This window comes from Podarcis erhardii, assembly GCF_964252035.2.
Source record: "Podarcis erhardii genome assembly, chromosome: 6".
Classification (NCBI taxonomy): Eukaryota; Metazoa; Chordata; class Lepidosauria; order Squamata; family Lacertidae; genus Podarcis; species Podarcis erhardii.
The window spans coordinates 40,358,985-40,386,485 of record NC_138510.1 but is presented as its reverse complement, the minus strand read 5'-3'; the positions used below and the strand labels follow the sequence as shown (position 1 = coordinate 40,386,485).

General features: G+C 41.9%; 1 protein-coding gene across 2 annotated transcripts in view; it reads right to left on the bottom strand.

The window, feature by feature from the left end:
* The window catches only part of PIGR (polymeric immunoglobulin receptor), a 29,327-nt gene extending 7,916 nt beyond the window's left edge, over positions 1 to 21,411 (bottom strand). Inside the window, exons 1-4 of one of the 2 annotated variants that reach the window (XM_081864954.1) lie at positions 21,255 to 21,411; positions 2,876 to 2,979; positions 1,077 to 1,415; positions 302 to 631 (exon numbers count right to left, since the gene is read on the bottom strand). In XM_081864954.1, the coding sequence (XP_081721080.1) occupies positions 302 to 631; positions 1,077 to 1,415; positions 2,876 to 2,933 (727 nt within the window). In that variant the 5' untranslated portion in view covers positions 2,934 to 2,979; positions 21,255 to 21,411. Of the gene's footprint in view, positions 1 to 301; positions 632 to 1,076; positions 1,416 to 2,875; positions 2,980 to 6,826; positions 6,918 to 21,254 lie in introns of those variants that run through there. The other variant, XM_081864955.1, reaches the window with a different exon arrangement.
* Positions 21,412 to 27,501: the final 6,090 nt, after the last annotated feature.

The following is a 27,501-nucleotide window of genomic DNA, read 5'->3' as shown; positions in this document are numbered from 1 at the left end:
TGCTTCTTCCAGACATACCCGTAGCTAGCTGGCAACTACCTTCTCAATCACGTTGCCCAGTAAAGGAATATTAGAGACTGGATCGTAGTTTTCTAAAACCTCTGGATCCAGAGAGGACCTCTTCAAGAGGGGCCTCCTTCAAGGCAGTGGGCATAACGTCCTCCCACAGTGAGACATTGTCCACTCCCTAGAGCCATCCAGTCAATTCCCTCCTGCTAGATTTTATCAGACATGATAGGCAAGGATTAAGAGGGCACATTGTCTGCATTTAGGACTGCAAAAATTCCCAGCCATTACCCACCTTCATATACATGTATATCCAGTTCCTTGGATTCTCCCCCTGCCCCATAGATCCCAGCTCCACAGAGATATGACCCTGAATCCTTCTTCTTTAACTGGGTCATAAAGATACTGAATGATCCAGCAGTCCCGAGAAAGGTCAGCAAAACTCTTCCTTCATAGGCTGGGTCAATTTTTCCATACGAGTCAATAACAGTGTAGCAATCATTCTTTGACATCCTGCACAGGTACTTCCGAGCACTTGCATATTGAGCACCCAAGTCACAGTTCATAGTCACTGATCCATGCTGCTCAACATAAATGAGTTGAGCTTCATCCGGAACTGTTGAATCTATAATAAGGAGACATAGCTTTACCAATTCTCCATCCTCCATTCTACAATCTCACGTTGTTCTGCATTGTACTATGTATTGCTCCATGGTTCTACATCTTATGACTTCCTACATTTCTTTCCCCCTCCCCCAAAAAAGTAAATAAACAGTTGGAGACTTCAAGGACTTTCTCCCTCCCCATCTACAACTGTTCATGTCAAGAAGTGACACATTTACCACAATGTTACCCTCCTTCCCACTCACTTACATTCCCATCCACAGCTCATATGTATTCAGAATTTGTTTGTCCCAGAATAGAACAATAAAACAATAAGATTATTTAGTTATGCAGAGGATGAAGCAGGAAAAAGTGGAAACTAAAAATCTCGTCTTCCAATAAGCCATAGATAGTTGGATATTTGTAGCCTGCTTCTGACAGAAAATAAAGTAGCATTATATATTTACCTTCAGAAACATCCAGCTTCACTCTGAAAGACAGTCCATTGTCATTTAGGGAAACACCACATTTGTACATCCCCATGTCTCCTCTTCTAAGCTCTGATATTAATATAGTGAATATGCCATTCTCTGGAAAGTCTGTTATTAAGGCTCTGCCTTTGAACTCTCTAGCAACATAGCCATTGCTAGAAATGATGGTTGAACATTGCCGTGTTGATTCCTTGCACCAGTACTTCCTGCTGTGTCTATTCACACTAGTGGGAGGGTAAAAGCATTTAACAGTCACTGAGCCTCCAAGCAACCCAGTCACCTGCCGTGGTCCAAATATGGGACTTGAAGTTAAAACTGAAAACGGAAACAAACAGTTCACATCACTAGCTGCCACTCCATCACTAAAATAGAAGCTGAAATTATGGAGAGTGTCAACTACAAGCCTTAAATAAGATTGAGCCCCTGCCATATGCAGATTGTGTGATCTGCTGACCAATGAAACTTAAATCCCGTTCTGCCCTGCCCTGACACCTTATATGTTGCATATCTGTAGCTTCTCCCCAAACAGGTTGAGGATCCTGCGTTTTTGTAAGTAATAATAAATGACGCAAGCATACTAAAAACTGTTTTAATGCTACAGTACCATATTGGTGCGTCCCAAATGCTTGGGAAAGCAAGCATGTCATACCCGCCAACATTTTTCTGATGAAAATAGGTACATCCTATTACATAATAATAATTTTACTATTTATACCCCACCCATCTGGCTGGGTTGCCCCAGCTACTCTAGGCAGCTTCTGACATATATCAAAACATAAGAAAATATTAAACATTTTAAAAAACCTTCCCTATACAGGGCTGTCTTCAGATGGCTCGGGGGTTGGATAACTCCATACCCTCCAACATTTCTCTGATGAAAATAGGGACATCCTAAGGAAAAGCAGGACATTCTGGGATCAAAGCAGAAACCGGGACGGCTTCTGTAAATCCAGGAATATCCCTGGAAAATAGGGACCCTTGGAAGGTCTGACACGTCTGTCTGGTGCTGAAGTTGGTGCCATGCAGGCCTTCGTTGAGAGAGACTTCCGTAAACAGGGAGCCACTACAGAGAAGGCTCTCCTCACCATCCTCCAGACCTTTCTGAGGGGTGGCATGCACAGAAGGGTCTATGATCTCAGGATCTCTGCAGATTTGTATGGGGGAAAGCAGCCCTTTAGAGAAAGTGGTTAAATTGAATGCTAGGGGTATAATCCCATTTATACAGATTTCTTATTTCGGATTTGATTAAACACCTTGCATTCTAAAAGTTCTTCCAACATTAAAGGTTTGTTGTGTTGCAAACAGAAAGGGCAGCTGGACAGTATCAAATGCCTTTACTTTACTTTACCTCACTTTCATCTATATAATAACCATCTATAAAGCCTGTCTCTGCTTTTTAGGCTGAGCAACATATTACTGAGGGAGGCCACTTCTTCGCAGTTTACACTTTAGAAACATCAACATATGATTAGAAAAGCCAGGGCATCACCCAAGTTATCAGAATTTTTTAAAAAATAAGCAGAATTAATTTTAGTACCATCTGGAACAAACACTAAAATATACAGGAACATATCCCAATCAAAGTTAGGCATATTTGCGTTCCATGAATTTAAATCGATCCATTAAGATTCATGGGACTTATATGTACTGGGATTTGCAAGATCATTCCTTACGTATTTGTTTCTTCACAAGTGCCTGTTGGTTAAACTATATCAAGGGGTACAAATGTTTTGGGTTACTGCTCTATGGAGATGTATAGTGTTCTTAATACTCACGGCTTGCAGATTCAGCTTGGACAAAGGCCAACAAAAAGATGAAGGCCAGGACGGCCATTTTACTCAAGGGTCCTAAACCTGAGATCCCAGGTTTCTCATACAAACTGAAATTCAAAAAGAAACGATTACATCTGTAAATAGGCAACATCTAAGATAGGGATATTGTGGTGTGTGTGTGTGTGTGTGTGTGTGTGTGTGTGTGTGTGTGTGTTAAACAGGCTTCAATAGTACATCAGCTAAATAATCCTGCATAGAATCTTAAGTGAAAACATAAAAAATAAGAATCATTAGCAATGTTCTGCCTGGCATTGTGAATATCGCTTGATCTGGGTAATGAATTTGAGATAATTTCCCCATAACATTGTGTTATTTAGCTAAGAGAAACTGTGAGCTCGAAGAAACATCCTCAAAATTCATTGCATACAGTAATATTTATACTAATTGACTAACCAGTTCAAGTGAAGGTCCTGTGTGAGTGCCTGGAGGCGGTTGGAGGTTGGATGGCGGCTAACAGATTGAGGTTGAATCCTGACAAGACAGAAGTACTGTTTTTGGGGGACAGGAGGCGGGCAGGTGTGGAGGATTCCCTGGTCCTGAATGGGGTAACTGTGCCCCTGAAGGACCAGGTGCGCAGCCTGGGAGTCATTTTGGACTCACAGCTGTCCATGGAGGTGCAGATTAACTCTGTGTCCAGGGCAGCTGTCTACCAGCTCCACCTGGTACGCAGGCTAAGACCCTACCTCCCCGCGGACTGTCTCGCCAGAGTGGTGCATGCTCTAGTTATCTCACGCTTGGACTACTGCAACGCGCTCTACGTGGGGCTACCTTTGAAGGTGACCCGGAAACTACAATTAATCCAGAATGCGGCAGCTAGACTGGTGACTGGGAGTGGCTGCCGGGACCACATAACACCGGTTCTGAGAGATCTGCATTGGCTCCCAGTACGTTTCCGAGAACGATTCAAAGTGTTGGTGCTGACCTTTAAAGCCCTAAACGGCCTCGGTCCTGTATACCTGAAGGAGCGTCTCCACCCCCATCGTTCAGCCCGGACACTGAGATCCAGCGCCGAGGGCCTTCTGGCGGTTCCCTCATTGCGAGAAGTGAGGCTACAGGGAACCAGACAGAGGGCCTTCTCGGTAGTGGCGCCCGCCCTGTGGAACGCCCTCCCATCAGATGTCAAAGAGATAAAGAATTACCTGACATTCAGAAGACATCTTAAGGCAGCCCTGTTCAGGGAAGTTTTTAATATGTAATGCTGTACTGTTTTTAACACTGATTGGGAGCCGCCCAGAGTGGCTGGGGAAACTCAGCCAGATGGGCGGGGTATAAATAATAAATTATTATTATTATTATTATTATTTATTAAAAGTTAGAGAGTTTGAAAGTTTTAAATAACTTTTAGAAGTTCAAAGGATTTATGAACTACATAGATTTGACTGTGTGATGAAATTCTAAAATGATGCACTAGAGGGCAGCCACAATGTACAGATGTGTCTAGCAACATACACCGAAGACCAGAAAACCCTCTTGCCACTGTTTTAATAGGACCTAATCTATTTCTATTAAAATCTATGGCAGTTTTGTTATTGATTCCATCAGGATGTGTGGAAAGAACCCCTAGGCAAGGAGGGGTTATATAGTATCTCAGTATATCTAGAGGCCCCATTATCATCTTCGTCAACATTGAAACTTTTCTAGGGGACAATGTTCTTGCCTACATCAGCACAGAAGCAATGCTCACATCATGCCATGGAGCGGCAGTTTTATGGGTGGTCTGCCCCACTCTTTGCTGGGTCACCTCTCCAAACCTTATCTCTATACCCTTTTGTCCCTCCAAGTCTTTGCTCTTCTTTTGCTCTATTCAAACTCTCATGATTCAAAACTGCATTTCAAGTAAACATATATAAAAGTCAGGAAGCATTATATAGTTATAGTGCCATGAGACTTCTAGCAGCTGTTCATAATAAGAAAAACAAGAGACTGAGCTCATTCACACAACATGCTAAGCCAAACCTGGGCTTAGTGAGACTGTGTGAATGTGCAGGCTCCCAAAGAGGAGCTCACTTTGCTTTCCCCCCCCCTCCCCTTCTCTGCCATGTCACACTGAGCTAAGCCATGTTTTAGCTTAGTATGTCATCCAAACTGGGACTTGAAATTAAGCTCTTTCATCCCCTGTCTTGAGCTGTAGACTTGACCCAGTTCAAGAAAACACCGTAAAGCCAAAATTTGGTTTAGCATTGTGCAGCAGCAAAAAAAAGCAAAGTGTGTGCAAGTTCCACTCCACGGTTTGTCCTGGTGGGTTGTGCAAAGTGGGATACTGGGTTCTAGTATGTATAACTGAGCTAGAAAAGGATGCTTCCAGCCTGATGCTGTTGAATGCCAGGGACTCTTTCAGACCTAAGCCAAAGCCCATGCTTTTATTTCATTGGGCTTTAAAAAAATATAATAATGCTTGTTCCTAACTGGTGTTATGAATAAGAGGATATATCAATGCTTTTAAAAGTGTGTTGTTAATTATTTATTTAGTTGTTATTTTCATGCCACACCTTCCTTTCCAAAAGGGAGCACAAGGCAGATAACACAATGTCAAAGAACACATTAAAAGCATTCACCAGCCCCCCCCCAGCAATAAAACAGCAACAGGCACTACCTCCCAAACTCGAATCATAGCTGGATAAACAAGTGCATTTTCAAAGTGAGGAGACAGCCTGATTTCACCCAGAAGGAAGTTCCATAGGTGTGGTGCTGCCATGGGGAATTCCATATTGTGTGACTGTCCTCCTCACTGCCACCGTTTCCTGAACCACGAACAGGGTCTCTTCCACTGCTGGCAAAGTCTGGTTTGGGAGGCGCTCCTTCAAGCACTTGAGATCCAAGCTGCTCAGGAACTACTGACCCACATCATCTCCATTTTGTCAGGATTAGGAACATAAGAAGCTGCCTTACATTGAGTTCATGTATTGTCTACATTGCCTGGCAGCAGCTCTCCAGATATATGGTAAATAGTCCTCCCAGCCCCACCTGGAGATGCTGAAGATTGAACCTGGGACCTTCTGCAAACAAGGAAAATGTTCTACTACTGTGCTACAACCCTTTCCCAAATTCAGCTTCAGATTATTGGCCCTCATCCTGCCCATCACCACTCCTGATGCAGATGGTGTAAAGACTGGAAACTGAGAAGACAACATTTAAAATCTCACGATGTTGAAGTTTTTGGAGCCACCAAACTTAGCAGCTCTGTCATCTGTTGATTTCTGCTCAGAATTAAGTTGCATGTTCCATCTTGAGTCACCTTCAATGTTTGCTTCCTTACATCCCCTGCTGTTCTATCCTGTTCCACTCGAGCAGAGGATTGTGATGGTGGAAATTGTTGTGTGTGAATGTGTGTGTGTGTGGCAGCAGCGTTTAACCAGTACCGCTCTCTTAGCCCTCATTCACTCACAATATTCCTGCAGAGTTTTTCTAACACAGAGTGTTTGTTCAATATTTCTAATGCCTACATTTAGTAGAGCTTACAATCAAGGCAGCTTGCAGAATAGCATTCTGTCCTGTCTCTATCTTCTTGCCCATCACATTGTCTTAAATTTCCTGCAAATATTTATTCAGAAATAAAAAGGGCTAAACAACATAGGGACACGCAGCCAAGGCAGTCTAAATAGAAATTGGTTAATCAAGTAGATACGATAAAGTTTGGCAACAGACTTAACCAAAACATGGGACCCAGTTCCCTTTTTCAAAGGGTTCCAACTTTTGATTGCTAGAAATCTGAATCAATGACAAATTAGACCCCAATTTGGGAATAATCCCTCCAGTAGGCATTTGCTGTCTCTCTACCTTTCAGGGATCGGACCAAAAGGGTGACGATTTCTTCCACCCACATCCAATTTTAATAGGGTGATACATACATTTACAAACACAGTACTCTCCCAAAGACTGGTCTTTGCCACCTACCTCTCGCTTCCCTAAATAGTGTTTCTGGCACTCTCCTTGCTGCCCTGTTACGTGCTGACATAAGAAGAAAGAAGGCTAAATGTTAGGCAACTCAAGAGCTGCCAAAAACCACTCCTTAAAATCCTGAGAGTTTACATTCTAAGTTTACAGCTGATCTGACCTTTACACCTCTTCTCCTTTAGTCAGAAACACAAAGGTTAGAGGGCAGTGTTTGCCTTGAATTTTCTCCTTTGCCCCAGGGGCAAGATGAGAGCTAATGATCTTCAATTAGGGGGAGGTAGATTTTGGTTGAACATGAGGAGAATCTTATTGATGGTAAGAGGTGTTTGACAATGGAATCTATTACCTACAGAGCTGGCTGGCTATTCCTCGCTAGAGCTTATCAAGCACAGAATGGACAGCCATTCATGGGATCATCACCAGCATTTTAGGGGGCTAAATTTCAGCAGCGGTGGTGTTGCTTCTCTCTGAAATAAGGATGGGGTGAGGTGGCCACAAAGTCGGGAAAGTTCTGGGTTGATGGCAGCAGCTTCCCACAGTCAGGAAGCTGCCACCAATTCAGAGTTCCCCCAACCTGCACTCCCCCGCCCCATCGGGAGAGTATGCCATTGGGAGAGTATGACTGCAGTCTTCATGTAGCTCTGAATGTTCTGCATCAAGCAGTGGTTTGGACTAGCTGTTCTGCAAGATCCCTCCCACCTCTATAATTCCTCCATAGCTACTGGGGCCCATGTGAGTCCTTGGCACCTTCGCACCTTGGCACCCATAATGGCCTTGGGTGGGTGGGTGGGTTCACACAGCTCTTCTACTGCTGCACAATATATGCATTCAGGAGCAAAATCAGTGGCAACACCAAAGGCTCAGAAGGCTAAGGGTATGGGTATCAGCTGTTTATCTTGGAACCTGTACCTGAACATATGACTTCATTCCAAGTCTTGACCCCAATTCCAGTTCAACTTCATGTTCAGTTTGCAAGTACGTTAGTTCTTGTAAGGTACTAAGCCTCCTGCAAAGTCTCCCATCATGGAATGTACATCCAAAATCTTTGCTTTTTCCTCTTCCAACATAAGGCTTTTAACAAACCAAGAAAACCCACTAATTTCTGCTTGCCCCTCCTTTCCCTGAGAGCAGACATGTAGAGGATTGCACTGCAAGTGTTTCACACTGAATTTGAGGCATGGCCTGAGGCAGCCTGAAGCTTCGCTCTGATCTACTGCATTTCCTCAAGGCTTGAAAACAATCACATGGGAAGAGGCATAGGTGTGAGTACAATTGTGCAGGGGTGCACGTGTAGTCATGGCAGCCAAGTCATCTTACCAGCCAGGAAGGGGTGTTTTGCAGCATTCATGCAGGCAGAGACTATAGCGAATGCCAAGTAAGCAGTGTGCAAATAGCCTGAAGAATGTATTCTCTTGGGCATCAGGTGATGGACTTTGTTATAAGGGGTAATTCCCAGCAGTGAAAATATTTTATTTCCTCCTTTGCATAAAAGATGCCTTGTTGTTCTTTCTTCCTCTTGCTGTGGTGTTGCTCAATGGCTACTTGTCTTAGGCAATTTATTAACTCCTGGACAATGAAAAAAAATGCCCTTTCAGATTCTGAGCCTCTGTCTTCTATAACACTTCCCAGCTAGAGGCTGGTATAAAACCAACAAGATGGCCTTGGCTTTAGAATATTTTAAACCAAGGTCCTCTCATTCTCTGGAAGCTTGAACTATTTTCTCAGTTGATTAAATAGGTTTTCTCACAAAAGCCCTCTTACTTGAACATATCATTCTCCAGCTCCTGCATAATATGCAAAGGTAAGCAGGGTCTGGTATGGTTTCTAATTGGATTGGGGACTGTGTTGAGATTCCCACATTGCGGGGAATTGGACTAGATGACCCCAAGCAGCACTTCCAACTCTACAATTTTATGACTATATGATGCCACATCCAATTACTTCTTGGCCCTCATTGCTACAGAGGGATTTCTTCAGATACACTATTCTCACCAGTCCATCTTGCCTCAAGGTCCTCTCCCCTCTGCCCTTGTCCTCAAGCCTCATCCTCCTACGCCTACCATTCCCTTGGTTTCCAGTTTCCATCATCAGTGTTGGCTCCAGATTGGGGCATGTGTGGGCTTGTGCAAGATACTTCAATGGCACCTCATATCTGAGTGGGCCTGCCTCCTTGTCACTGTCGCCACTGCCCTTTTGCTCATCCTCCCATTCAGCACCAGAAGCAGAGGCAAGTGGAGGCTGTTGCTCATTCTTCTTAATCTTCTTGCTGCCTGCATGTTTGGAGAGGACATGTGAGAGGACAGGCAACAAAGAGGAAAAGGAAGAGCAAGACCAGGGAGCTCTGGGAATCAGCAGTGAGGACCCTAATGTAGGCATTTGCAGGTGCCAGACATTGCCAACCCCTGATGCTGGCCCCAACCTAGAGGTTATGTCAAGTTTTAGTCCTGATCAAACCAACAATGTTCCTTTTCCTCCTTTTCCTCACAAAAATTGAACTGCAGTCATTGGTGACTTGGTTCTCTGAGTAGCTGTAGTGTTCAGAATTTTCTGCACTGTCACACTAGCCCAGACAATCAGTGCAGAGGGACAAGCGAAACAGTCTAAATCACTGAAATGTGAATAAAATTGAGTTATTTACTGAAGGGAAATGAAGTAGTTTTCTTTAATGTACAGAAATGTTTGTGTCACAATGCTTATGCAGAACGCTGCCCAGCATACCATGGTAAACTGAAAAGGCAACGAAATTTAATAAAAGTCATTTGCTTGGCCTTGAGGTTTACCAGTAAATGCGAGAATTCTCAGAGACTTTTCACAGATAGCCTAAATTTTAAGACTTATCTGTCAGGGAACTGCCATCGGAGAAAGAGGTGGTGGATAAGTTCCATGAGAATAGGAGAGAATCTGCGGCAGAAGGAACCAGCAGGGGGAGTGCAGGAGTCACAGCAGAGGGGAGGCTCTGGGATACTTCCAGTGACGACAGCGAAGAGGTAACAAGACCCCCGTTAGGAACTCCCACCCTGCGCCGGAAACTGTCACGCAGAGAGTCACGAAAGCGCATGTCTGTCAAACAGCTTTTATGTTGGCGTAGGTTCCGTAGACGCCCACTGTCAGATTCTACCAGCGACTAACGGAGTCATGCTTTGGGGAGCTCCGTTAGTGCCTAGGTTGGGATGACCAGCCAAACCCCAGAGGGATCAAGCTTTACGCACAAGCAGCTCATTATCCCATCACATTATCGGTAAAAGTAAACTTCCATTGATTTAAATTTTGGTGTATCTCATACCAAACATTTTATTAAAGGTACTTATCTCAACAAACATTTGTTTCTGCAAGGGAATAAGAAATATATACTAAAAATCAACATAAATGTGTTGAGTCATTATCACACACATGTAGGCAGTGCTTTTTTTCTTTAAAAAAAAAAAGTTTAGGGGTACTCTCATTTTCCTACCCATATTGAAATACTGCGCCTCAATGAGGCCAAACGTAGATTCACAAAATGTTTAGGGTATGCGTACCCCCAGAAAGAAAAGCACTGTGTGTAGGAATAAAAATAGCAGAATATGGTGCATTTTGTAATTCTGCTTTAAATTTCTAGTACTTGGGATTGCAAAGAATGGTTTATTGTGACAGGACTTCAAACATCAAAAGAAAAATATAAATCAAAGTATAACACAAGATCCATCATCATTTCTGGCAGCAGCAAAAAATGAGACTGCCAGTACAAACAAAATTTGACTAGCAGATTTAAATCACTGGTGCATATCAGGAAGTGGGACGTTGTGGTACAAGCTTTATCCTGAACAGACAGACAGCTATATTTGCATTTCTCTTCTCTCACAGATTGACTGCATAGTGGTTTAGAGTATTTTTAAAACACTTATTACTGTCACTTCATTAGTGACTCATTTCCTTCAAAGGGGGAGTCTAACTCATATTAAATGTATCAACAATTATTAATTTTATATAAAATTTTGTATTATATACTATCTAATCTATCTATTTCTATGAAGGTGCTGTGAACTATGATTTGCTGGAGATCTTAGAACAGAGCTTTCCAGACTTTTTATGTTGGTGACACACTTTTTAGATATGCACCATTTCGCGACACAGTAATTCAGTTTGATTAGCAAACCGGAGCTTAAAGTAACCCCTTTCCAGCCCTGGGAGGAGTGCAGGGAGTGTTTGCACAACACACCTATGCACTGCAGCTGACACACTAACATGCCACGACACACAGTTTGGAAAGCTCTGTCTTAGAGTAATCCCACACCACAATGTGTGCTTTATTATAGAAGATAGCATCATCTTATCCAGGGGTCGGCAACCTGCAGCCCATGGGCCACAAGCAGCCCAGAGGGGTCATTTAAATGGCCCATGAGCCACCCCTGAACCGAGCCGCCTGCTTGGTGAGTTCCCATGCGCCGCGCTAAATCGGCGCCGGAAATCATGTCTGCACAGTTGCCAGAAATCGCATCTGCTCAGGTGCTGAAAATCGCATCTGTGAAGACGCAATCCAGCCCACGGAGCAATCTCCGCGGGAGTGAACCAGCCCAGGCGAGGTAAACCTTGCCGACCCCTGATCTTATCAGTCCCAATTATATATGAAGAATAGAGTCTAATCTTGCCCTCCTCGTTTGCTGTGGAAATCTAGCGTGTGGGTCAAAGAAATAGCATCACTCCTGGGACAAACATTCTAGAACATTCTTGTTTAATGCCCATAAGAGTGGTTATGATCGGTCACAATATGTCCTTTTATGCTTTGTTTGCCTTGGGCAAGATTGAAGTTGATCCTCCCCCCCCCCCCGTACCCTTTGCCAGGGACTCTGTAATCGAAACAGCTGACTGCCACTTCCTGGTAGTATGTGTGTTTTATTGAAAAGGTTTCTGTGCTGCCTTGTAGAGAAAAGCCCTCTTCAGGCAGCTTGTGCAAAAGGGATGAAACGGATGCAACGTAAGTTCAGTAAAATATCATCAAAGTTTAAAAGATTAGTTAAATATATATTTTTTTAAAAAAACCATCCCTTTCTCATCATTTAAACAGCTAATATGATTGTATTTGCAGGTGGATAGTTCAGTTGGTCAGAACATGGTGCTGATAACACCAAAGTTGCAGGTTTGATCCCCGTACAGGACAGCTGCATATTCCTGCACTGCAGGGAGTCAGAGCCCCTTCCAAGTCTACGATTCTATGATCTCAACAGGGTCTGTGAAGTACATCTTAAGGCAGGGACCAGTTGATACAGGGGCAACCAGTCCCTAAGATAACCTGGTTAAGAACTTTGCTTCAGGATGAGAACAGAAATCGTGCTCCGGCAGCACAGCAGCAGAAGGAGGCCACATTAGCTAAAGTGGTACCTCAGGTTAAGAACAGTTTCAGGTTAAGAACGGACCTCCGGTACGAATTAAGTACTTAACCCGAGGTACCACTGTATTGCACTTTACAACACATTCAAAATGTTTTATTTTCAGCTGTATAGCTGAGTCTGAGATTCACTAATGCTTGGATAACTGTGGTAAGGTCTGATTGCTCTAGATAGGGCCATGGCTGGTAGAATGCATTCCTGACTGCTGCTTCTACCTGAAATTCCCAAGAATCCAGGAACACACCCAAGCCACAGTCTCAGGAACATTGGTGTGTAGGTGGGTGTGTAACTTTTATAATTTGCACCTTGAAAGTCAGCCAAAATTTGCCTCTCGTAATTTACATTCACATATGCAATGTTTTGAGAAAATCACTTATGGGCCTGTGTCCTAAATTGTTTAAAGACCTAGTGAGGCTCCTGGATTAGATTCTCAGACTTATGTTTGATTCTAAGACTCTGTGTAAACTGTCCTTCTCCTGGTATGTAGCTCTGCTAAAGCCACATCTAGGGAATGCAATCTCCATGTTTGCTGTGGTGACAAAGGTTGCAGTCATATTCACACTTCTGATGTGTCATGTGTATATATGTCTCCCTCTATATATATTTATACATGCATACATACATACATACACATACACATATACATACACACATACATACCCTCCCCATCTGGCTGCGTTTCCCCAGCCACTCTGGGCAGCTCACATTGAAACAGACTTAAAACATTAAAAACTTCTTGATACAGGGCTGCCTTCAGATGTCTTTTAAAAGTCAGATAGTTGTTTATTTCCTTGATATCTGAAAGGAGGATGTTCCACAGGGAGGCTGCCACCATCAAGAAGGCCCTCTGCCTGGTTCCCTGTAACTTCATTTCTTGCGGGAACCAGCAGAAGACCCTCAGAAGAGGACCTCAGGGCTGACCGATGGGGGTGGAGATGCTCTTTCAGATATGTATGTATGTATGTATGTATGTATGTATATTGTTATAGACGGAGGGACCCCTTAAACCCTAGAAATTATTAAATGCTAGGATTTTGATTATTTGGGATGTGAAGGGAGAAATATAAGCTGCAGAGGAATTCCTGGGCTAGCCTGTGCAAAGCAACCTGGCTAAGCTAGGGCCATTAAGGAACAATAGAGGGTCATTGGCATGCAAGAGAACAATCCTTCCCCCATTCCCTGAGGTGCAAACAGACTGGAAGGTAACTGTGTGTTTGAGGTGACAAGAAAAAGAGAAGTTTTGAGCAAGGGTTGCTGGGAGGAGGAAGGAGGAAGGAGGATCCATCTTTAGGCAGGCTGACTGCAGAGCTGGCTGGGAGAGATGCCTTGGACAAGCCCCTCTTGAAAGGACCATTCTGTAAGATCTGGACTCCCTCCATGCAGATTGAAGGTGTAAATAGGTGAATAAATCATATTTCTCAAAGCTATGACAGTCTCCATGGTGTCTCAATTCTCCAAATGACCACAGACCCTGGGTGAGTCCCGGGAACCCCATAGGGTCTTGCCACTGCTTGGCGGGGAAAAGGGGAAACACTCAACTTTTGTAACAATATATATGTTTGTACTAGAAGCCAGGAAAGAGAAAAGGTAACATTCTTTACCACAACAACCTTATGGCTATTTCCTATCTTTTCCACTGTGGGTTGCAAAATAATAATAATCATAACAATCATCATCAACCTGATAACAGAACTATAACAGCTTGTTGTTTATTGAAACCCAGCTGCAAAGATCAAAATCCAGCACTAAACCCAGACCTGTATTATATGGTGATTCACCCATTACGGCCACCACATGGAAGGGCTTCCATCAGCCTTTCCATGGCAGTTTTTAATCACTGCCTCCACTATACCCTAACCATTCACAGTCGGAGCTAAGCAGTTTCTATAAACTCTTATTTCCTGGCACACAATTAGTTAATATTCACCAGGCAGTTTAGGGGAAAATGAAATACAAACACCATCCGGCTATTATTTTATTGATTTATTGATTTAATATGCTGTAAACAGCTTTGAGATTTTTATTAAAAATATAAAGCTGTATAGAATTTTTTTAAAAAAATACAAAGTCACAAAAAAGCACAAAAAGTCTTGACCATTAAAAAAGAAGCAGTGAACTAGCAAGAGACACCCTCAAACCACAATTCACAAAAGCATAGGAGAATAATAATTGTTTTGACCGGGCAACTACCTTCACTCTGAACAATATGACCTCACAATGGGGAATTGCTTGGAAGATGGCCCTGATTTCTGTTATTGAAACTGACTGTGAAAATGGATGGTTTCAAAAGGCTTGGCTGTTGCAAAATTAAACCCCTGTAAGATACGCTTTAGAACAAAGGTGGACCAAAGGCCATTGCTAATTCATTACTGAAAGTATCACAGACTAATAAAGTAGAAAGTTACAAAGTACTTCTCATTTACAGTCGTGACCCTGAGAATCTGGGCTGATCATAAAGCCTTCTAAAAACAGATTCAGATTTTTTTAACACCTTATCTTTAAAAAAATGAAACAACTACAGTATTTACTCGAATCTAATGCACCATCCAATCTAATGCACACCTCAATTTTCAGAACCTTGAAACCAAAAAAAGTATTTGCTGGTGAAATGTGCCATTGAATCTAATGTGCACCTTAATTTTCGCCACGTAGTTTGGCCAAAAAAGGTAAGCATTAGAACTGAGTAAATACGGTAAATAAGTTATTCCACAAATTTGAAGATTAATTCATCAATTAATTATGGTTCCATTGCCAATCTTACAATCAAACTAAATATCTCAAGAGTTCATCCAGCACAAACCCAGTACGTTCCTACGATTTAAATTCCATGTACCATCCCTTATGAAACTACAATTCATCCCTTATGAAACTACAAGTCAAAATTGTCCTGGCTGTTAAGGATATCCATTCTACCCCAGATGAGTTATTCCGATAATGTGTTTGATCAAGGGAAAATACAGACAAAACCTGAATTTCATAGGAGTGAAGCAATACAGCTAACTATCCTTTTCAAAGTTGTTTTAGGTACACTGTACAAGCTGACCTGGAATCAAAATTACAATTCTAAGTTTATGGGAAGCTTCATGTATTATGTGAATTATGCAAGCAGCAAGCATTACTGAATATGCTTGAACTCTCCACACTTCTCCCTTGTGAAAGGAAAACTCAAGCATCTCCTCTTCATGCGTGGGGAATGCATAACTTCCTGTTCACATGTTCTTCACATGTTATCCACAAGCACACATTTCCAGTTTTAGTTCTTCTGCAAAGTCACCCACTTTTCTACCTCTTATCTGCACTATTATCTACCTCTGTATATACATATAAGATTAATAGTGTCAAATTGAAGTAATGTGAAAGATATTGTTAACATATAACCAAATGCCAATTACATGTACACCTGAACGTGCTTCACCGTATATATATAACTAGCACATTGAGCTATAACTGTTAAATCTTCATTTGATAACAGTAGCTTTAATCATATTATGAAATGGTTATTCTGCAAAATTCTGATGCATATGAATTGTTTAAAAAAAAATCAAGTTGGCCCATACCATTGTGAGCCTTTTTTATATGCACATGTGCTGGTAAGAGACTAACTGTTCAAATACTGGTTTGCTGGGTGCCTCTTCCTCCCTCCCTCCTTCCCCTCCCCCTCAGTTACTGTTGTTAGAAAGTTAAAATTGGAGGGTGGAGCTGGGATGAGAAACTTGCCATTTCCCTAACCCTCCCTTCTTTTTCTTCGGAATTTGAGCATTGTGGGGAATGAAGTGGCCCACAGCCAGGCTTGAGATTGGAAAACTAATGTTAGGCAATGTACCACAATATACCACTTTAAAACAGTCACAGCTTCCACAAAAGAATTCTGGGAGCTGTAGCTTCTTAAGTGTGCTGGGTGCTGTTAGAAGTCCCCTATTCCCCTCCCAGAGCTATACTTGACAGAGTGGTTTGACAGTCAATTCCTCTTTTCAAGGATTGTAGCTCTAGGAGGGGAGAAATGGGATTTCTTTTCTTTTTTTAAAATGATATTTATTAGAAGTTTAAAAGTACAAAAAAGAAGAAGAAAAGACAGCAAAAAAATTAACAAAACATACATTACAATACATATATATATTAAAAAGACAAAAAACATAAAAACCAATACAACAATATCAATAGAAAAAGAAAACAAAACAAAACAAATCCAATATTCCATATCTTAATCTTCCAATTACTTGTTTCATTGACCTCCTCACACCTCCCTTTTTGTATTCTAGTTTAATTATTTGTTTCAGCAAATTCTTTCCATCTTTCTCAATTTTTATTAGGTAATTTATCTTAACAGTCTAACCTATTAATTAATCAACAAATCCTTTCCATCTTTCACTATATTCTGTCATTCAGTTTGCCTTAATTTATTTTAACCTTATCTTACCATAAAATACCTTAAAGCTTAAAACTTAATACTTATTTATACATAACGCCTTATATCATTTCTACTAAAGCCAAATAGTTTCATTCCAACGTTTTTCCTAATACTCATTAATTTTACACTAATTCCCAAAATAAATTTTTAAAAACTTTCTTCCAATCTTCATCCAGCGTCTTTTTCCTGGTCTCGGGTTATGTCAGTCCTTATTGTCCATTTCTTCTAGTCCATCAACCAGGTAATCTTGTGTCTGAGGCTCTTAAGTCTCTTCCATGTCCCTTCTGCAGATCTTCTTCTTGTTTGTATTTGCACTTTACCTTATCTTTTGTTGATCTCTTTCTTAATTTCTTTCCTTTCTCATTGAGGAGTAGGTCTCGGGGATGTTCCAACTCAAAGATATCTCTCCAAACTTAAGGACCCCCACAACTCCAGACCCCCCCTGGCCCACTCCAGATTCAACCTTCAACAACAACGGCTTATGCTCCTGTAGGGCCTTGGGCTTTACTTGAGGTTCAACAGCAACCTCCTCCCTTATCTTCTGCATTTGCACTTGCTCTATCAAATCAGGTTCTTGAGTTGGCTCCTGGATGATTTCTGTATAAGAATTTATTGTTTGTCCAAAATTTTTGACTGCAACAGTCATCAAATCCATCTTCTCATGCATCTGCTCCAACAAAGCGCTTGTCTTGCAAAAAGCAAGCACCAAAACTTCTTCCAAACACATTTTTGTTCAAGGTCACAGTCTGTTCCCAGGATCCTAATCACCACAGCTGGAAAGTCCCCAGATCGACTCCAGCAACAATTTAACAAACTCCCTCTAGAGGAGACAATTTCTATTTGTATCCATCTTTTGAAAGCAGATCCAACAAAAGAAAGTTACTTTCATTTTTCAAGTTTTTGGTTTCTTTTAAATTGCAAAAGGCAACATTGGAGATAATTTGTTTCTCTTCTTTAGCTATCTGTCAAAAGATGTTCCTTTCACAGTCAATGAACTTCACCAAAAATCTGTCTCTGACACCCCGTTCCCAGGTTTGAGACGGTGGAAATTTATCTTTCTTTACTCTCTCTCCTGCAGGCTTAAACAGTCAAAATTCCCCCTCTTTACTCCTGCTTCCAAGAGGGGTTTAGATGGTTAAAACAGGAGGAATTTTAGACCTTTATGAACAGCTTTCCAGACTTTAGCTTGCACAATTTTTGCTTCAGGCTATTTACAAAAGCGGAAGGTGGACTTCCTGTTTAGGACCTTCCCGCTTGAGTGCCAAATTAAAATGTTTCTTAGCCCAATTTTCCGTTCTACTCACGGGTACTTGTTTTAGAGTCCAATTGTCCACAGGAAAAAGTCAGCGCTCTCCGGCAACGGCTGTGCGGCTTCACTCCGAAAAAATAGCGGTCGATTCAAAACACTGCGCCACTCACCCCACGTCGCTTCGGATCCCCAAAAAAAGGGGTTTCCTTGCATGTAGGGGGGAGCGCTCCTGGTGTCAGCCGAATCCCACGTTCCCAGGCTTCCTCTGCCTGGGATTTTTAAAGGGTCTCCGCCTTCGCCGCAGCGGCAAGACCCGATTTTCGCGGAGCGGGTTCCTCTGAATCAGAGGAATTCCGCCATTGCCGATGGTGCTAACCCGGAAGTGAGAAATGGGATTTCTGTATGCTGTCCTCACTGCTGAACTCTACACTTTCAACAGTTATGTCTGCATAGAATTTATACACATACAACTCATAGATCCGAACCTACAATTGCATGTATGTAGACTCAATAGCTTTCAAATAAAAATGCCTGCTGCTCATATTCTGCCCCTCTTTGTGTGTGCCCAATAAACACAGATTGAAGGTCTGAAAAGGGCTAACGTAAATGCTGCCACTCACCAGACCTCCATTTGCTTGCATAACTGCTACTTACCAGGAGGCAGATGGGGAGGGTTGAGGAGGTGGAGAGGTTGGCATGGTGTAAGCACACTAGCAGAAATGAATCCCATGATCTTGAGATTAAGTGTCTCATGCTCCACCAACTGAGCTATCTCCATTCAGGAAGTATATTGCATTTATTGGATGCAAGTGCCATAAAGCTTTGCAAAAATGAACTAAAAATCTCAAGTCGCAAACCAGACTCATTACCACTTTTTAGAATAATCATAAGGTGCCCTCCGCTCATCACTTGCATGCAGTCATGGTTTTTGTTTCTGAATCATGATAGGAGTCAAAAGTGAGCATAGAATTGCTTAAGAGTTATGAAAAAAATAATAGATTGACCATCATACAGTGGGTTTTGTTCTCGAGTTAATAATACAGCTGCAATGACCTACTTATGGGCAAGTTATCTGATTTAAGAACTAATCTAGAAGAATTGGAAGTGTGCTTGAAAGTTCTTAAGGTAGAAGTGAAGTTAATTTCACAAGAAAATGAATAAAGATGATTCAGAGAACTGCACACCTGCATCTTAACTTCGCTTCTATCTTAAGACCTTTCTTAGGCCTTAAAAAGAAACATTAATGGAAAAATGTGGAAGAAAATATGAAATATGGTTTATAAAGGGGGACAGACCTTATGAATGCTGCTTTATAATAGTCTCATTTATTTGTATCTAATTTGATATATATGTTAGGTACTATTTAAGCTGGGTGGTGAATGTACACAATGGCCGGTTATTATGTACATTAACCACTCAACTTACATTTTTAAAAACCTGGTGCACAAACATTAAAACACTGATTGCCTTCTATCACACCCCAAGATGTAAAAGGAAGTAGTTCAAACTTTAGAAGAGAGGAGAAAACTAGGAATGGTTCCACAGGAAAACATATCTTCTCTCCTTGCTCTGAGATGTAACACCCTGCCTTCCACAAGGACCTGCCAATCCCTCATTCCAAACTTCTGTAAAAGTGCGGTAAATCTGGAGGCAGATTAATTTGATACCCCACTTTTTAAATAAATAAATATGTGGTTTGGGGGCAAAAAGAACTACAGCAGACCTAGTCTATTTAAAGTTTAGCAAAGTTAGTAATACACTATACCTTCCAGATATTGTCCCAGAAGCACTAAAACTCAACTTGTCAGCGCAGCTCTCTGAATGAAATTTGTGGACCTCAATTGCAATCCAGTGATAGGAAAGTTTCCCCCTTCCTCTGTCAGGACATCAGTTTTGCCATACATTACTACAGCATATTGGGAAAATTGTGTCTAACAAAAACTCCTTTATGATGACTTGGTGGGTAGGTTTACCTTATGCTAAGGGATTAAGTGATTCACTTGTTTTGGGCCCAGTTGATCCCCCACCCCTCCAAGTTACAATGGCTGTCAGTAAAGCATGAGACACTTAATCCCACAGTCATAGGTTCAAGCCCCAAGTAGAGCAAAATATTCCTGCATTGCAGGGAGTTGGATTCTATGATTCTATGACTGTGGCCCTGATCTATGTTTTGACTTGACTTACTGAATGGTGCACCTTCAGCCAAGCACCTTTCTGCAACACACTTTATATTCTGCTTGTGACCATTATCATTCAGATTAGATAGATGGAGATGATCTCGCTTCACAACAAAAAGGAGAACCAGATGTGCCTTTGGCTGCTTATCTCACCCAGAGTTGTTACTGAGTTTCAATTTGAGCAACATTTTGAGGTGAATTTGAAGATTCCTGAACTGGCAAAGTATTTCAGAAATTTCAAGGGTAGCAAAAATAATGTTGATGACTATTGCAAGTCCTCAGGCGAATTTCGCACATCCTTAGACTGTCGTTGAACTCCATCTATGGCAGAATTTGAGGTGAATTTGGAGGTTCCTACTGAGCAGGGGAAGGAATTTCTGATGGATTCCAAAGGCACTGTTGTGCTCAGCTGGGCTTTCACCCCAAGACAGCCCATCGCATCAGCCTTGTGTTGGGTGAGATGGTACATGGGGACTTTATGTAAGTGGGCAGCTCCTACGAGCAGCACAAACCTGATTGGCTTGATGTGCAGGTGCTTTTGTGCCTTGTGCCTCTTCCTGGTAGCTCTACCAGCCACTCTTTAGCAACAATGTCTGCATAATGCAGCCTTATGCAATGCCTGCTCCCTTCCTGCCACAATCACCAACTGATGTTCTAAGTTCTAACTTTGGGGCAACAGCAGAGCCCCCTTCAAGTGTCACTCAGTGGCAGCTTCTGAGTGGTGCTTTCAGCCCCTTCACACACACAATGCCAAAATAATTAACAAAACATGGATCCATATGGTTTCCATAAATATCTCTTATCTACCAAACAAGGTCTCCATTCTTTAGTACCCATTTAAAAATATACAGCTAGCCTGAATTCATAAGCAGACTATCAAGGGGACTTACCTCAGGTAAACATGGTTAAGACTTATCAAAGTATTTATATAAAATGTGTCTGCCGCCTAGTGATTAAAATAGCCTCCACATAAATTGATAAATTGCATGATTTGGAATGACTCCTGAGCAAAATGTTCAAAGTAACTGTGGTAAGCATCTCTGGAGCAGTCCTAAATTTCCTTGGTACCTCTACAGATTGACCCTCTAAATATGAAGGCTAATGTCTCAGAGCATGGAAATCTGGGGGGGGGGGAATCATTTTTAAAATTCATTGTTGTTGTGTTGTTGTTACAAATGCAGCAATATAATTTCACACTTCTAGAGAATAGTAAAGAAGCATTACTCACATTCTGGATTAGTTGTGCAGAGCAGACCACTGGTGCAAAAAGCGCCTTTTCTCTTCTGTTCTATCCTCCTACTATGTCAAAACTCTGACCCTTGAGTCACTTCACTCTTTATGGTTGTTTGTCCCTGGGCTTCCTAAGTACAGCTGGCACAACACTGGATTTACAAAAGTGAAAGTGTCATAAGACCTCCTCTTAACTCCAGCCCTGTACATCCATCCACCTGTTGAAACTTCTTAAAGGAATACCATCCCACAAATGTACCGTGCCAGTGATTCTCAACTGATGGTCTGTGGACCTCCTGTGGACCTACCCAGGGGGTCCATGACACCATTCAGGGAGTCTGTGACTTGGCTTTTGAAAAACAGGGGTTCGCCATATGTAGCTAATTGAGAACCAGTGTACTGTTCAATCATTGTTTATGACACACTCTATGTTTTGGAAGCATAGTGTTTTGGAGGCTGCACAATTTTAATGTTCAAAGAGTGTACTAATGATTACGTTTATTGAGGCATACAAGTGCACTGATAAATACACTTCATCAGTATACAGATGATACTCAGCTCTACCTCTTGTTTAAACCAGAACCAGTGAGGGTGGTGAATGTCCTGTATCTGGAAGAGGTTGGAGGTTGAATTCTGACAAGACAGAAGTACTTTTTCTAGGAGACAGGGGGCAGGCAAATGTGGGGGACTCCCTGGTCCTGAATGGGGTTAAATTTGCTCCTAAAGGACCAGGTGCACAGCCTGGGGGTCGATTACAATACCAAATGCTATGTGGAATGTGATTATATAGCATGAAACTCTTAATCTCAGGGTTGTGGCCCTTGTGGTCCCTTCCAACTCTTCAATGCTGTGATTCTATGATACAACTGTCATGGGCAAATACTGGACAGTGGCACCATAAATAAGGACTTCTCATGACATTCTGCACATTTTTAACAGTTCAATTGTTTGGTTTAGCAAATTATTTGAGAGTCCAAATGCTCTTTCCTTGATTTAAAAAAAGTTAAACACAAGCAATGTTTCTCCTACAAGAATCAATTTCTTTGCATTGAGATGGGCAGGTGGAGGTGGCCAGACAAAGTATAACTTTTCCAAGTTCTGGTAAGGATCATAAAGTGATATTTCCCATGTTTGCTCATTTGGTAATGCTCTGACCCAGTTTAGATAAATAGCACGCAGTTCAGAGTGTACCCTTCCATGGCTGCATTACAGGACTTCTCCTTTCTCCTTTCTCAAGAAGGCAAGTAAGGAAACATCCAGAGGGTTCGTCTCAAGTGCTTCAACTATGGCAGTACACACTGCTAAAAGGACCCCTCCTTTAATATGTGTGTATGCAATGGTGCACAGGAATGCAAAATTAAGATCAGGGAAAGCTATCTGTGGTGACACAGAGAGTGAGCAAGGGGGGGGGGGGAGCACAACACAAATTGCTGAAATTTCAGGGTTTCCAAAAGGAACAGTAAGGAGCAGCAGCAACAAAACTAAAGGCAATTCCAGATGACCCTAAATATTATCCAGGTTGAAGAACGAAATGGTTAGAGATGTGTAAATATGTCAATTTCAGTTTCTTCTTTTTCCAGTCTGAAGATTAGGGACCCCTGACCGTTAGGTCCAGTAGTGGACAACTCTGGGGATGAGGCGCTCATCTCGCTTTACTGGCCGAGGGAGCCGGAGTACAGCTTCCAGGTCATGACTAAGCAGCTTCTAGTGAACCAGAGCAGCGCACAGAAACGCTGTTTACCTTCCCGCCAGAGGGTACCTATTTATCTACTTTGACGTGCTTTCGAACTGCTAGGTTGGCAGGAGCAGGGACCAAGCAACGGGAGCTCACCCCGTCGCGGGGATTCGAACCACCAACCTTCTGATTGGCAAGCCCTAGGCTCTGTGGTTTAGTCCAGAGCGCTACCCACATCCCAGTCTGAAGGTTAGTTCTCCATATTCCACATTGGTTTGTGGTTGTTGTTATTTTTGAAAGAAAATTCATGGGAAGGACTCGCTCTGAAGTTGATGGATCCTCCTTAAGTAGATATTGAATGGCAATCTGCCATGGATGCTTCATTTGAGATTCCTGCATTGCAGGGGGTTGGACTAGATGACCCTCAGGGCCCCTTCCAACTCTAGAATTCTATGATTCTATGATTCTTGAAAATACATGAAAATGTCATGAAAATTAATCAGCATGTTAGTACATATTTCTCTCAATATACACACGTTTATGCAATTTTGCCTAAAGTATGTAAATTTGAAAAGCTAAATTTCCCCTACTATAATGCATTTTATAGGTTATTTTCTCTAATATATGCATTTAAATGCACAGTTTACAATAGTATGTGTATTTTTGTACATATTCCATAGCTGGAGAACTGCACTGCAAAATTTGGGACAGTGTGAAGGATGGTTGTATTTCAAGTCACATCTTGTTTTAGAAAGTGTGAATTAGATAAATTCATATTTAAATGTGAAATAATTCAACTTTGTTCCCCTACACTAGAAGTGGTGGACCTATTCTTCAGGGTTATGAATTATAATGGGTGGATTAAAAAAATAATAATAGCCATTTACAGCAGGACTGGGCAGAAGGTAGAATTTAGCAGTAGATCTTAGTATTATTAAGTAGATAAGAAAGATTTTTTTGATCCCAGTTGAAGGAAGCAGGGATAGGGGGGATCAGAACTGTGAGTAGGGGTAGTGCTAGTTTGGAAGAATTGTGAGCTCAAAAGAAATTTCTGAGCTCAGAATCCTTAACTTCGAAGATTGTGTCATTTGCTCCAGGCTCTGCTTGATGGTTGTTGGAGTTCTAGCAAAAGCGAAGCAGATCATAGAAGCCTGAAATATCCTTACTGCCAGATTTACAGCCATCTGACTAAAGTGGCTCTGGAAACTTGAAGCCTGAACTTCAGCCTCTCTCGTTGTTTGATTTTACATACAAAAGCACAAAACCTGATGGACAAGGATTTTCGGTTTGTACTCATCCCCAGAATAAATAAAACAATGTTTCAGCTTACAATAAACGCAATCTTCTCTTTTCTGAAGAGGGAAGAGGTGCCAACACAGGGAATATGTAGGTTCCTTTTTGATTGTTAAGAGTCGCTTCCTATTAATTAGATCTTGTCATTATTAAGGATGCAAAATATTTGCATCATCCAACCAGTGTTGAATGAAAAATACTGTGGTACCTCAGGTTAAAAACTTAATTTGTTCTGGAGGTCTGTTCTTAACTTGAAACTGTTCTTAACCTGAAGCACCACTTTAGCTAATGGGGCCTCCCGCTGCCGCCGCACGATTTCTGTTCTCATCCTGAAGCAAAGTTCTTAACCTGAGGTACTATTTCTGGGTTAGCGGAGTCTGTAACCTGAAGCGTTTGTAACCTGAAGCGTCTGTAACCCAAGGTACCACGGTATACAGTATCAGGTCCAAAGTTACTTTATTCTCCCTTGTTTGCATATAGCTTATCTAACTATTGCTTCTCATCTGCGATTCCATCGTGGTTATTGCTGTACAAAACTTCAACCTCACAGAAACAAGGAAATGCACTCAAAGGCACCGGCTATTATCTATGTAATGAGTTCGAACCATTACAATGATTTATACATGGTGCTAATTGCCTAATGATCATGAATGAAGCTCAATTGCTGACTGCATTTATTGACAATCATAGCCAAAGTTTTGTAAATAACTCAGATTTTATTATTTGTACAGAAAAGGGGGGGGGGGACAAACAAATTTCTGAAAAATATATGTCCAATGAATATTCTTTTTCTCCCCAGCACACTCTGATTACAATGAAATTAATAAAACATGGGTTTGATCTAAATGTTCCCTTCATCCAACAGAAGGAGTGACTACAATCCAATACTGGTTATTTATTTACATTATTACTTACCCCCTCACACATAAGCTGGCGAACAACAATTGTTGTATTATAAACACTGGAAGATTTTTTTAAAACAAAAATTAAAACATTTCTTTAAAAGAAAAACAAAAAGCACGTAGCATCAAAAAAACCAGTAGCATCAAAATCCAGCACAAGTTTTTTAAAACAAAAACAAATCCACATTATAACAACAGGAACAGTGTAAAAACAGCTTGCCACGATATTATTCTGGGTCACTGCCTTATTTATTATAGAGTAGGAATAAGTAAATGTGAAATTGTTGCAACCTATCGAACAATTGCAATATTTTTAGCAATTTCAGAGAGCACTTGCTAGAAGGGAGGGGATGCTGGCCTATTTGTGGGCTGTTTAATTCTGAAATATGCGCTTTAGATGGTCAAATGTTTTTAAATCAGCAAACTTTAGAAAATTGTGACATCCTAGAAAAACACGCTGGCCCATTCCACTTAAGGCCCTAGTCATATGTTACTTTTAGATATACTGAAGTTGTCAGAAGGTGATATCACCACATTCCTTTCATATGCTGCCTGCTAGTATTTAGTTGCCATCCTGGAGCTAATCCATCTCCATTGCTTTTATCCATATAAGAACATAGGAAGCTGCCTTATCCTCTGGAGCATGGGTAGGCAAACTAAGGCCCAGGAGCCGGAGCTGGCCCCAATCGCCTTCTAAATCCGGCCCATGGGCAGTCCGGGAATCAGCGTGTTTTTACATGAGTAGAATGTGTCCTTTTATTTAACATGCATCTCTGGGTTATTTGTGGGGCATAGGAATTCGTTCATTCCCCCCACCCCAAAAAAATATATAGTCCGGCCCCCCACAAGGTCTGAGGGACGGTGGACCGGCCCCCTGCTGAAAAAGTTTGCTGACCCCTGCTGGAATAAGATCACTGGAGTAAAATCATCTAACTCATTATTGTCCACTGGAAAGCACTGGCTCCCAGGAGTTTTATTTATTTATTTCATGAAAATTATATACTTATCTATAAAATCATATTTTATATTATTATAAAAACAAAACTTCAAAGCGGTTTTAGACAGGGAGTCTCTCCCAATCATATCTGGAAATGCCAGGGAAATGGCTTGAAATCTGTTTCATGCAAAGCATGCGCTTTGCCACTGAACCACAGCTCTTCTACATCAGCTCTCACTATTTGCATTTTAGCAACAAAGTCACTACATGAAACTCAGTTGACCAAATAATTTTGTGGTCACTTGTGACGGACTGACTGGATACAAAAGGGGGGGGGCACCAGCTGGGGAAAAGCCGAAGGAAACCCTCAGGGGAAGAAGGCTCAGAGCTAAGGGAGTGGGGGTGGGATGACAATGGGTGCCGGAGGCAGAAGAAAGAGCAGAATCAGAGGAGGAGGAAGTGTCAGAAGCAGAAGAGGTAACTGGGTTTAATGAGCAGGAAGAAGCTGTGGCAGAGAGCGGTTCAGACTCCAAGGCTGAATCAGAAGCTGGAGAGGAGGTTGGCCAAAGAGGCAGAGTGGAGACAGGCTGCTGAAGAATCCAGGGAGTCTCCCTTTCCTGCTGGAACCAGCTTTCCTCTGCCCTGGTCTCCTAGAACACACAGAGAAATGAAAAGAGCAGAGATTGGTTGTGTGCAGGTGCCATTTGTGACTGCTTGGGAAACACCCTGGAAAGGAGGTGTCTTTGAGAGCAGTGGGAAGGCAGGGACCTTCAATCCTCGCAACTGCCTCATCAGAGCAAGACCTACTGGGAAGAGTTGCTGGGGTCACTAGGCCTGCGCTGTTTTGGTTTCTTTGAACAAAGAAACACTGACACCATGTTTTTTATTGCTGACCTGTGTTTGACTCCAGCTCCTGACATCACCTCTCTCAATACAAAACTCATACAGTGGTACCTCAGGTTAAGTACAGCGGTACCTCGGGTTACATACGCTTCAGGTTACATACGCTTCAGGTTACAGACTCTGCTAACCTAGAAATAGTACCTCGGGTTAAGAACTTTGCTTCAGGATGAGAACAGAAATCGTGCTCCGGCAGCATGGCGGCAGCAGGAGGCCCCATTAGCTAAAGTGGTGCTTCAGGCTAGGAACAGACCTCCGCAACAAATTAACCTGAGGTACCACTGTGCTTAATTCATTCCAGAGGTCCGTTCTTAACCTGAAACTGTTCTTAACCTAAAGCACCACTTTAGCTAATGGGGCCTCCTGCTGTAGCTATGCCACCGCTGTACGATTTCTGTTCTCATCCTGAAGCAAAGTTCTTAACCCGAGGTAATATTTCTAGGTTAGCAGAGTCTGTAACCTGAAGCGTATGTAACCTGAAGCGTATGTAACCCGAGGTACCGCTGTACTTAACCTGAGGTACCACTGTATGAGTTTT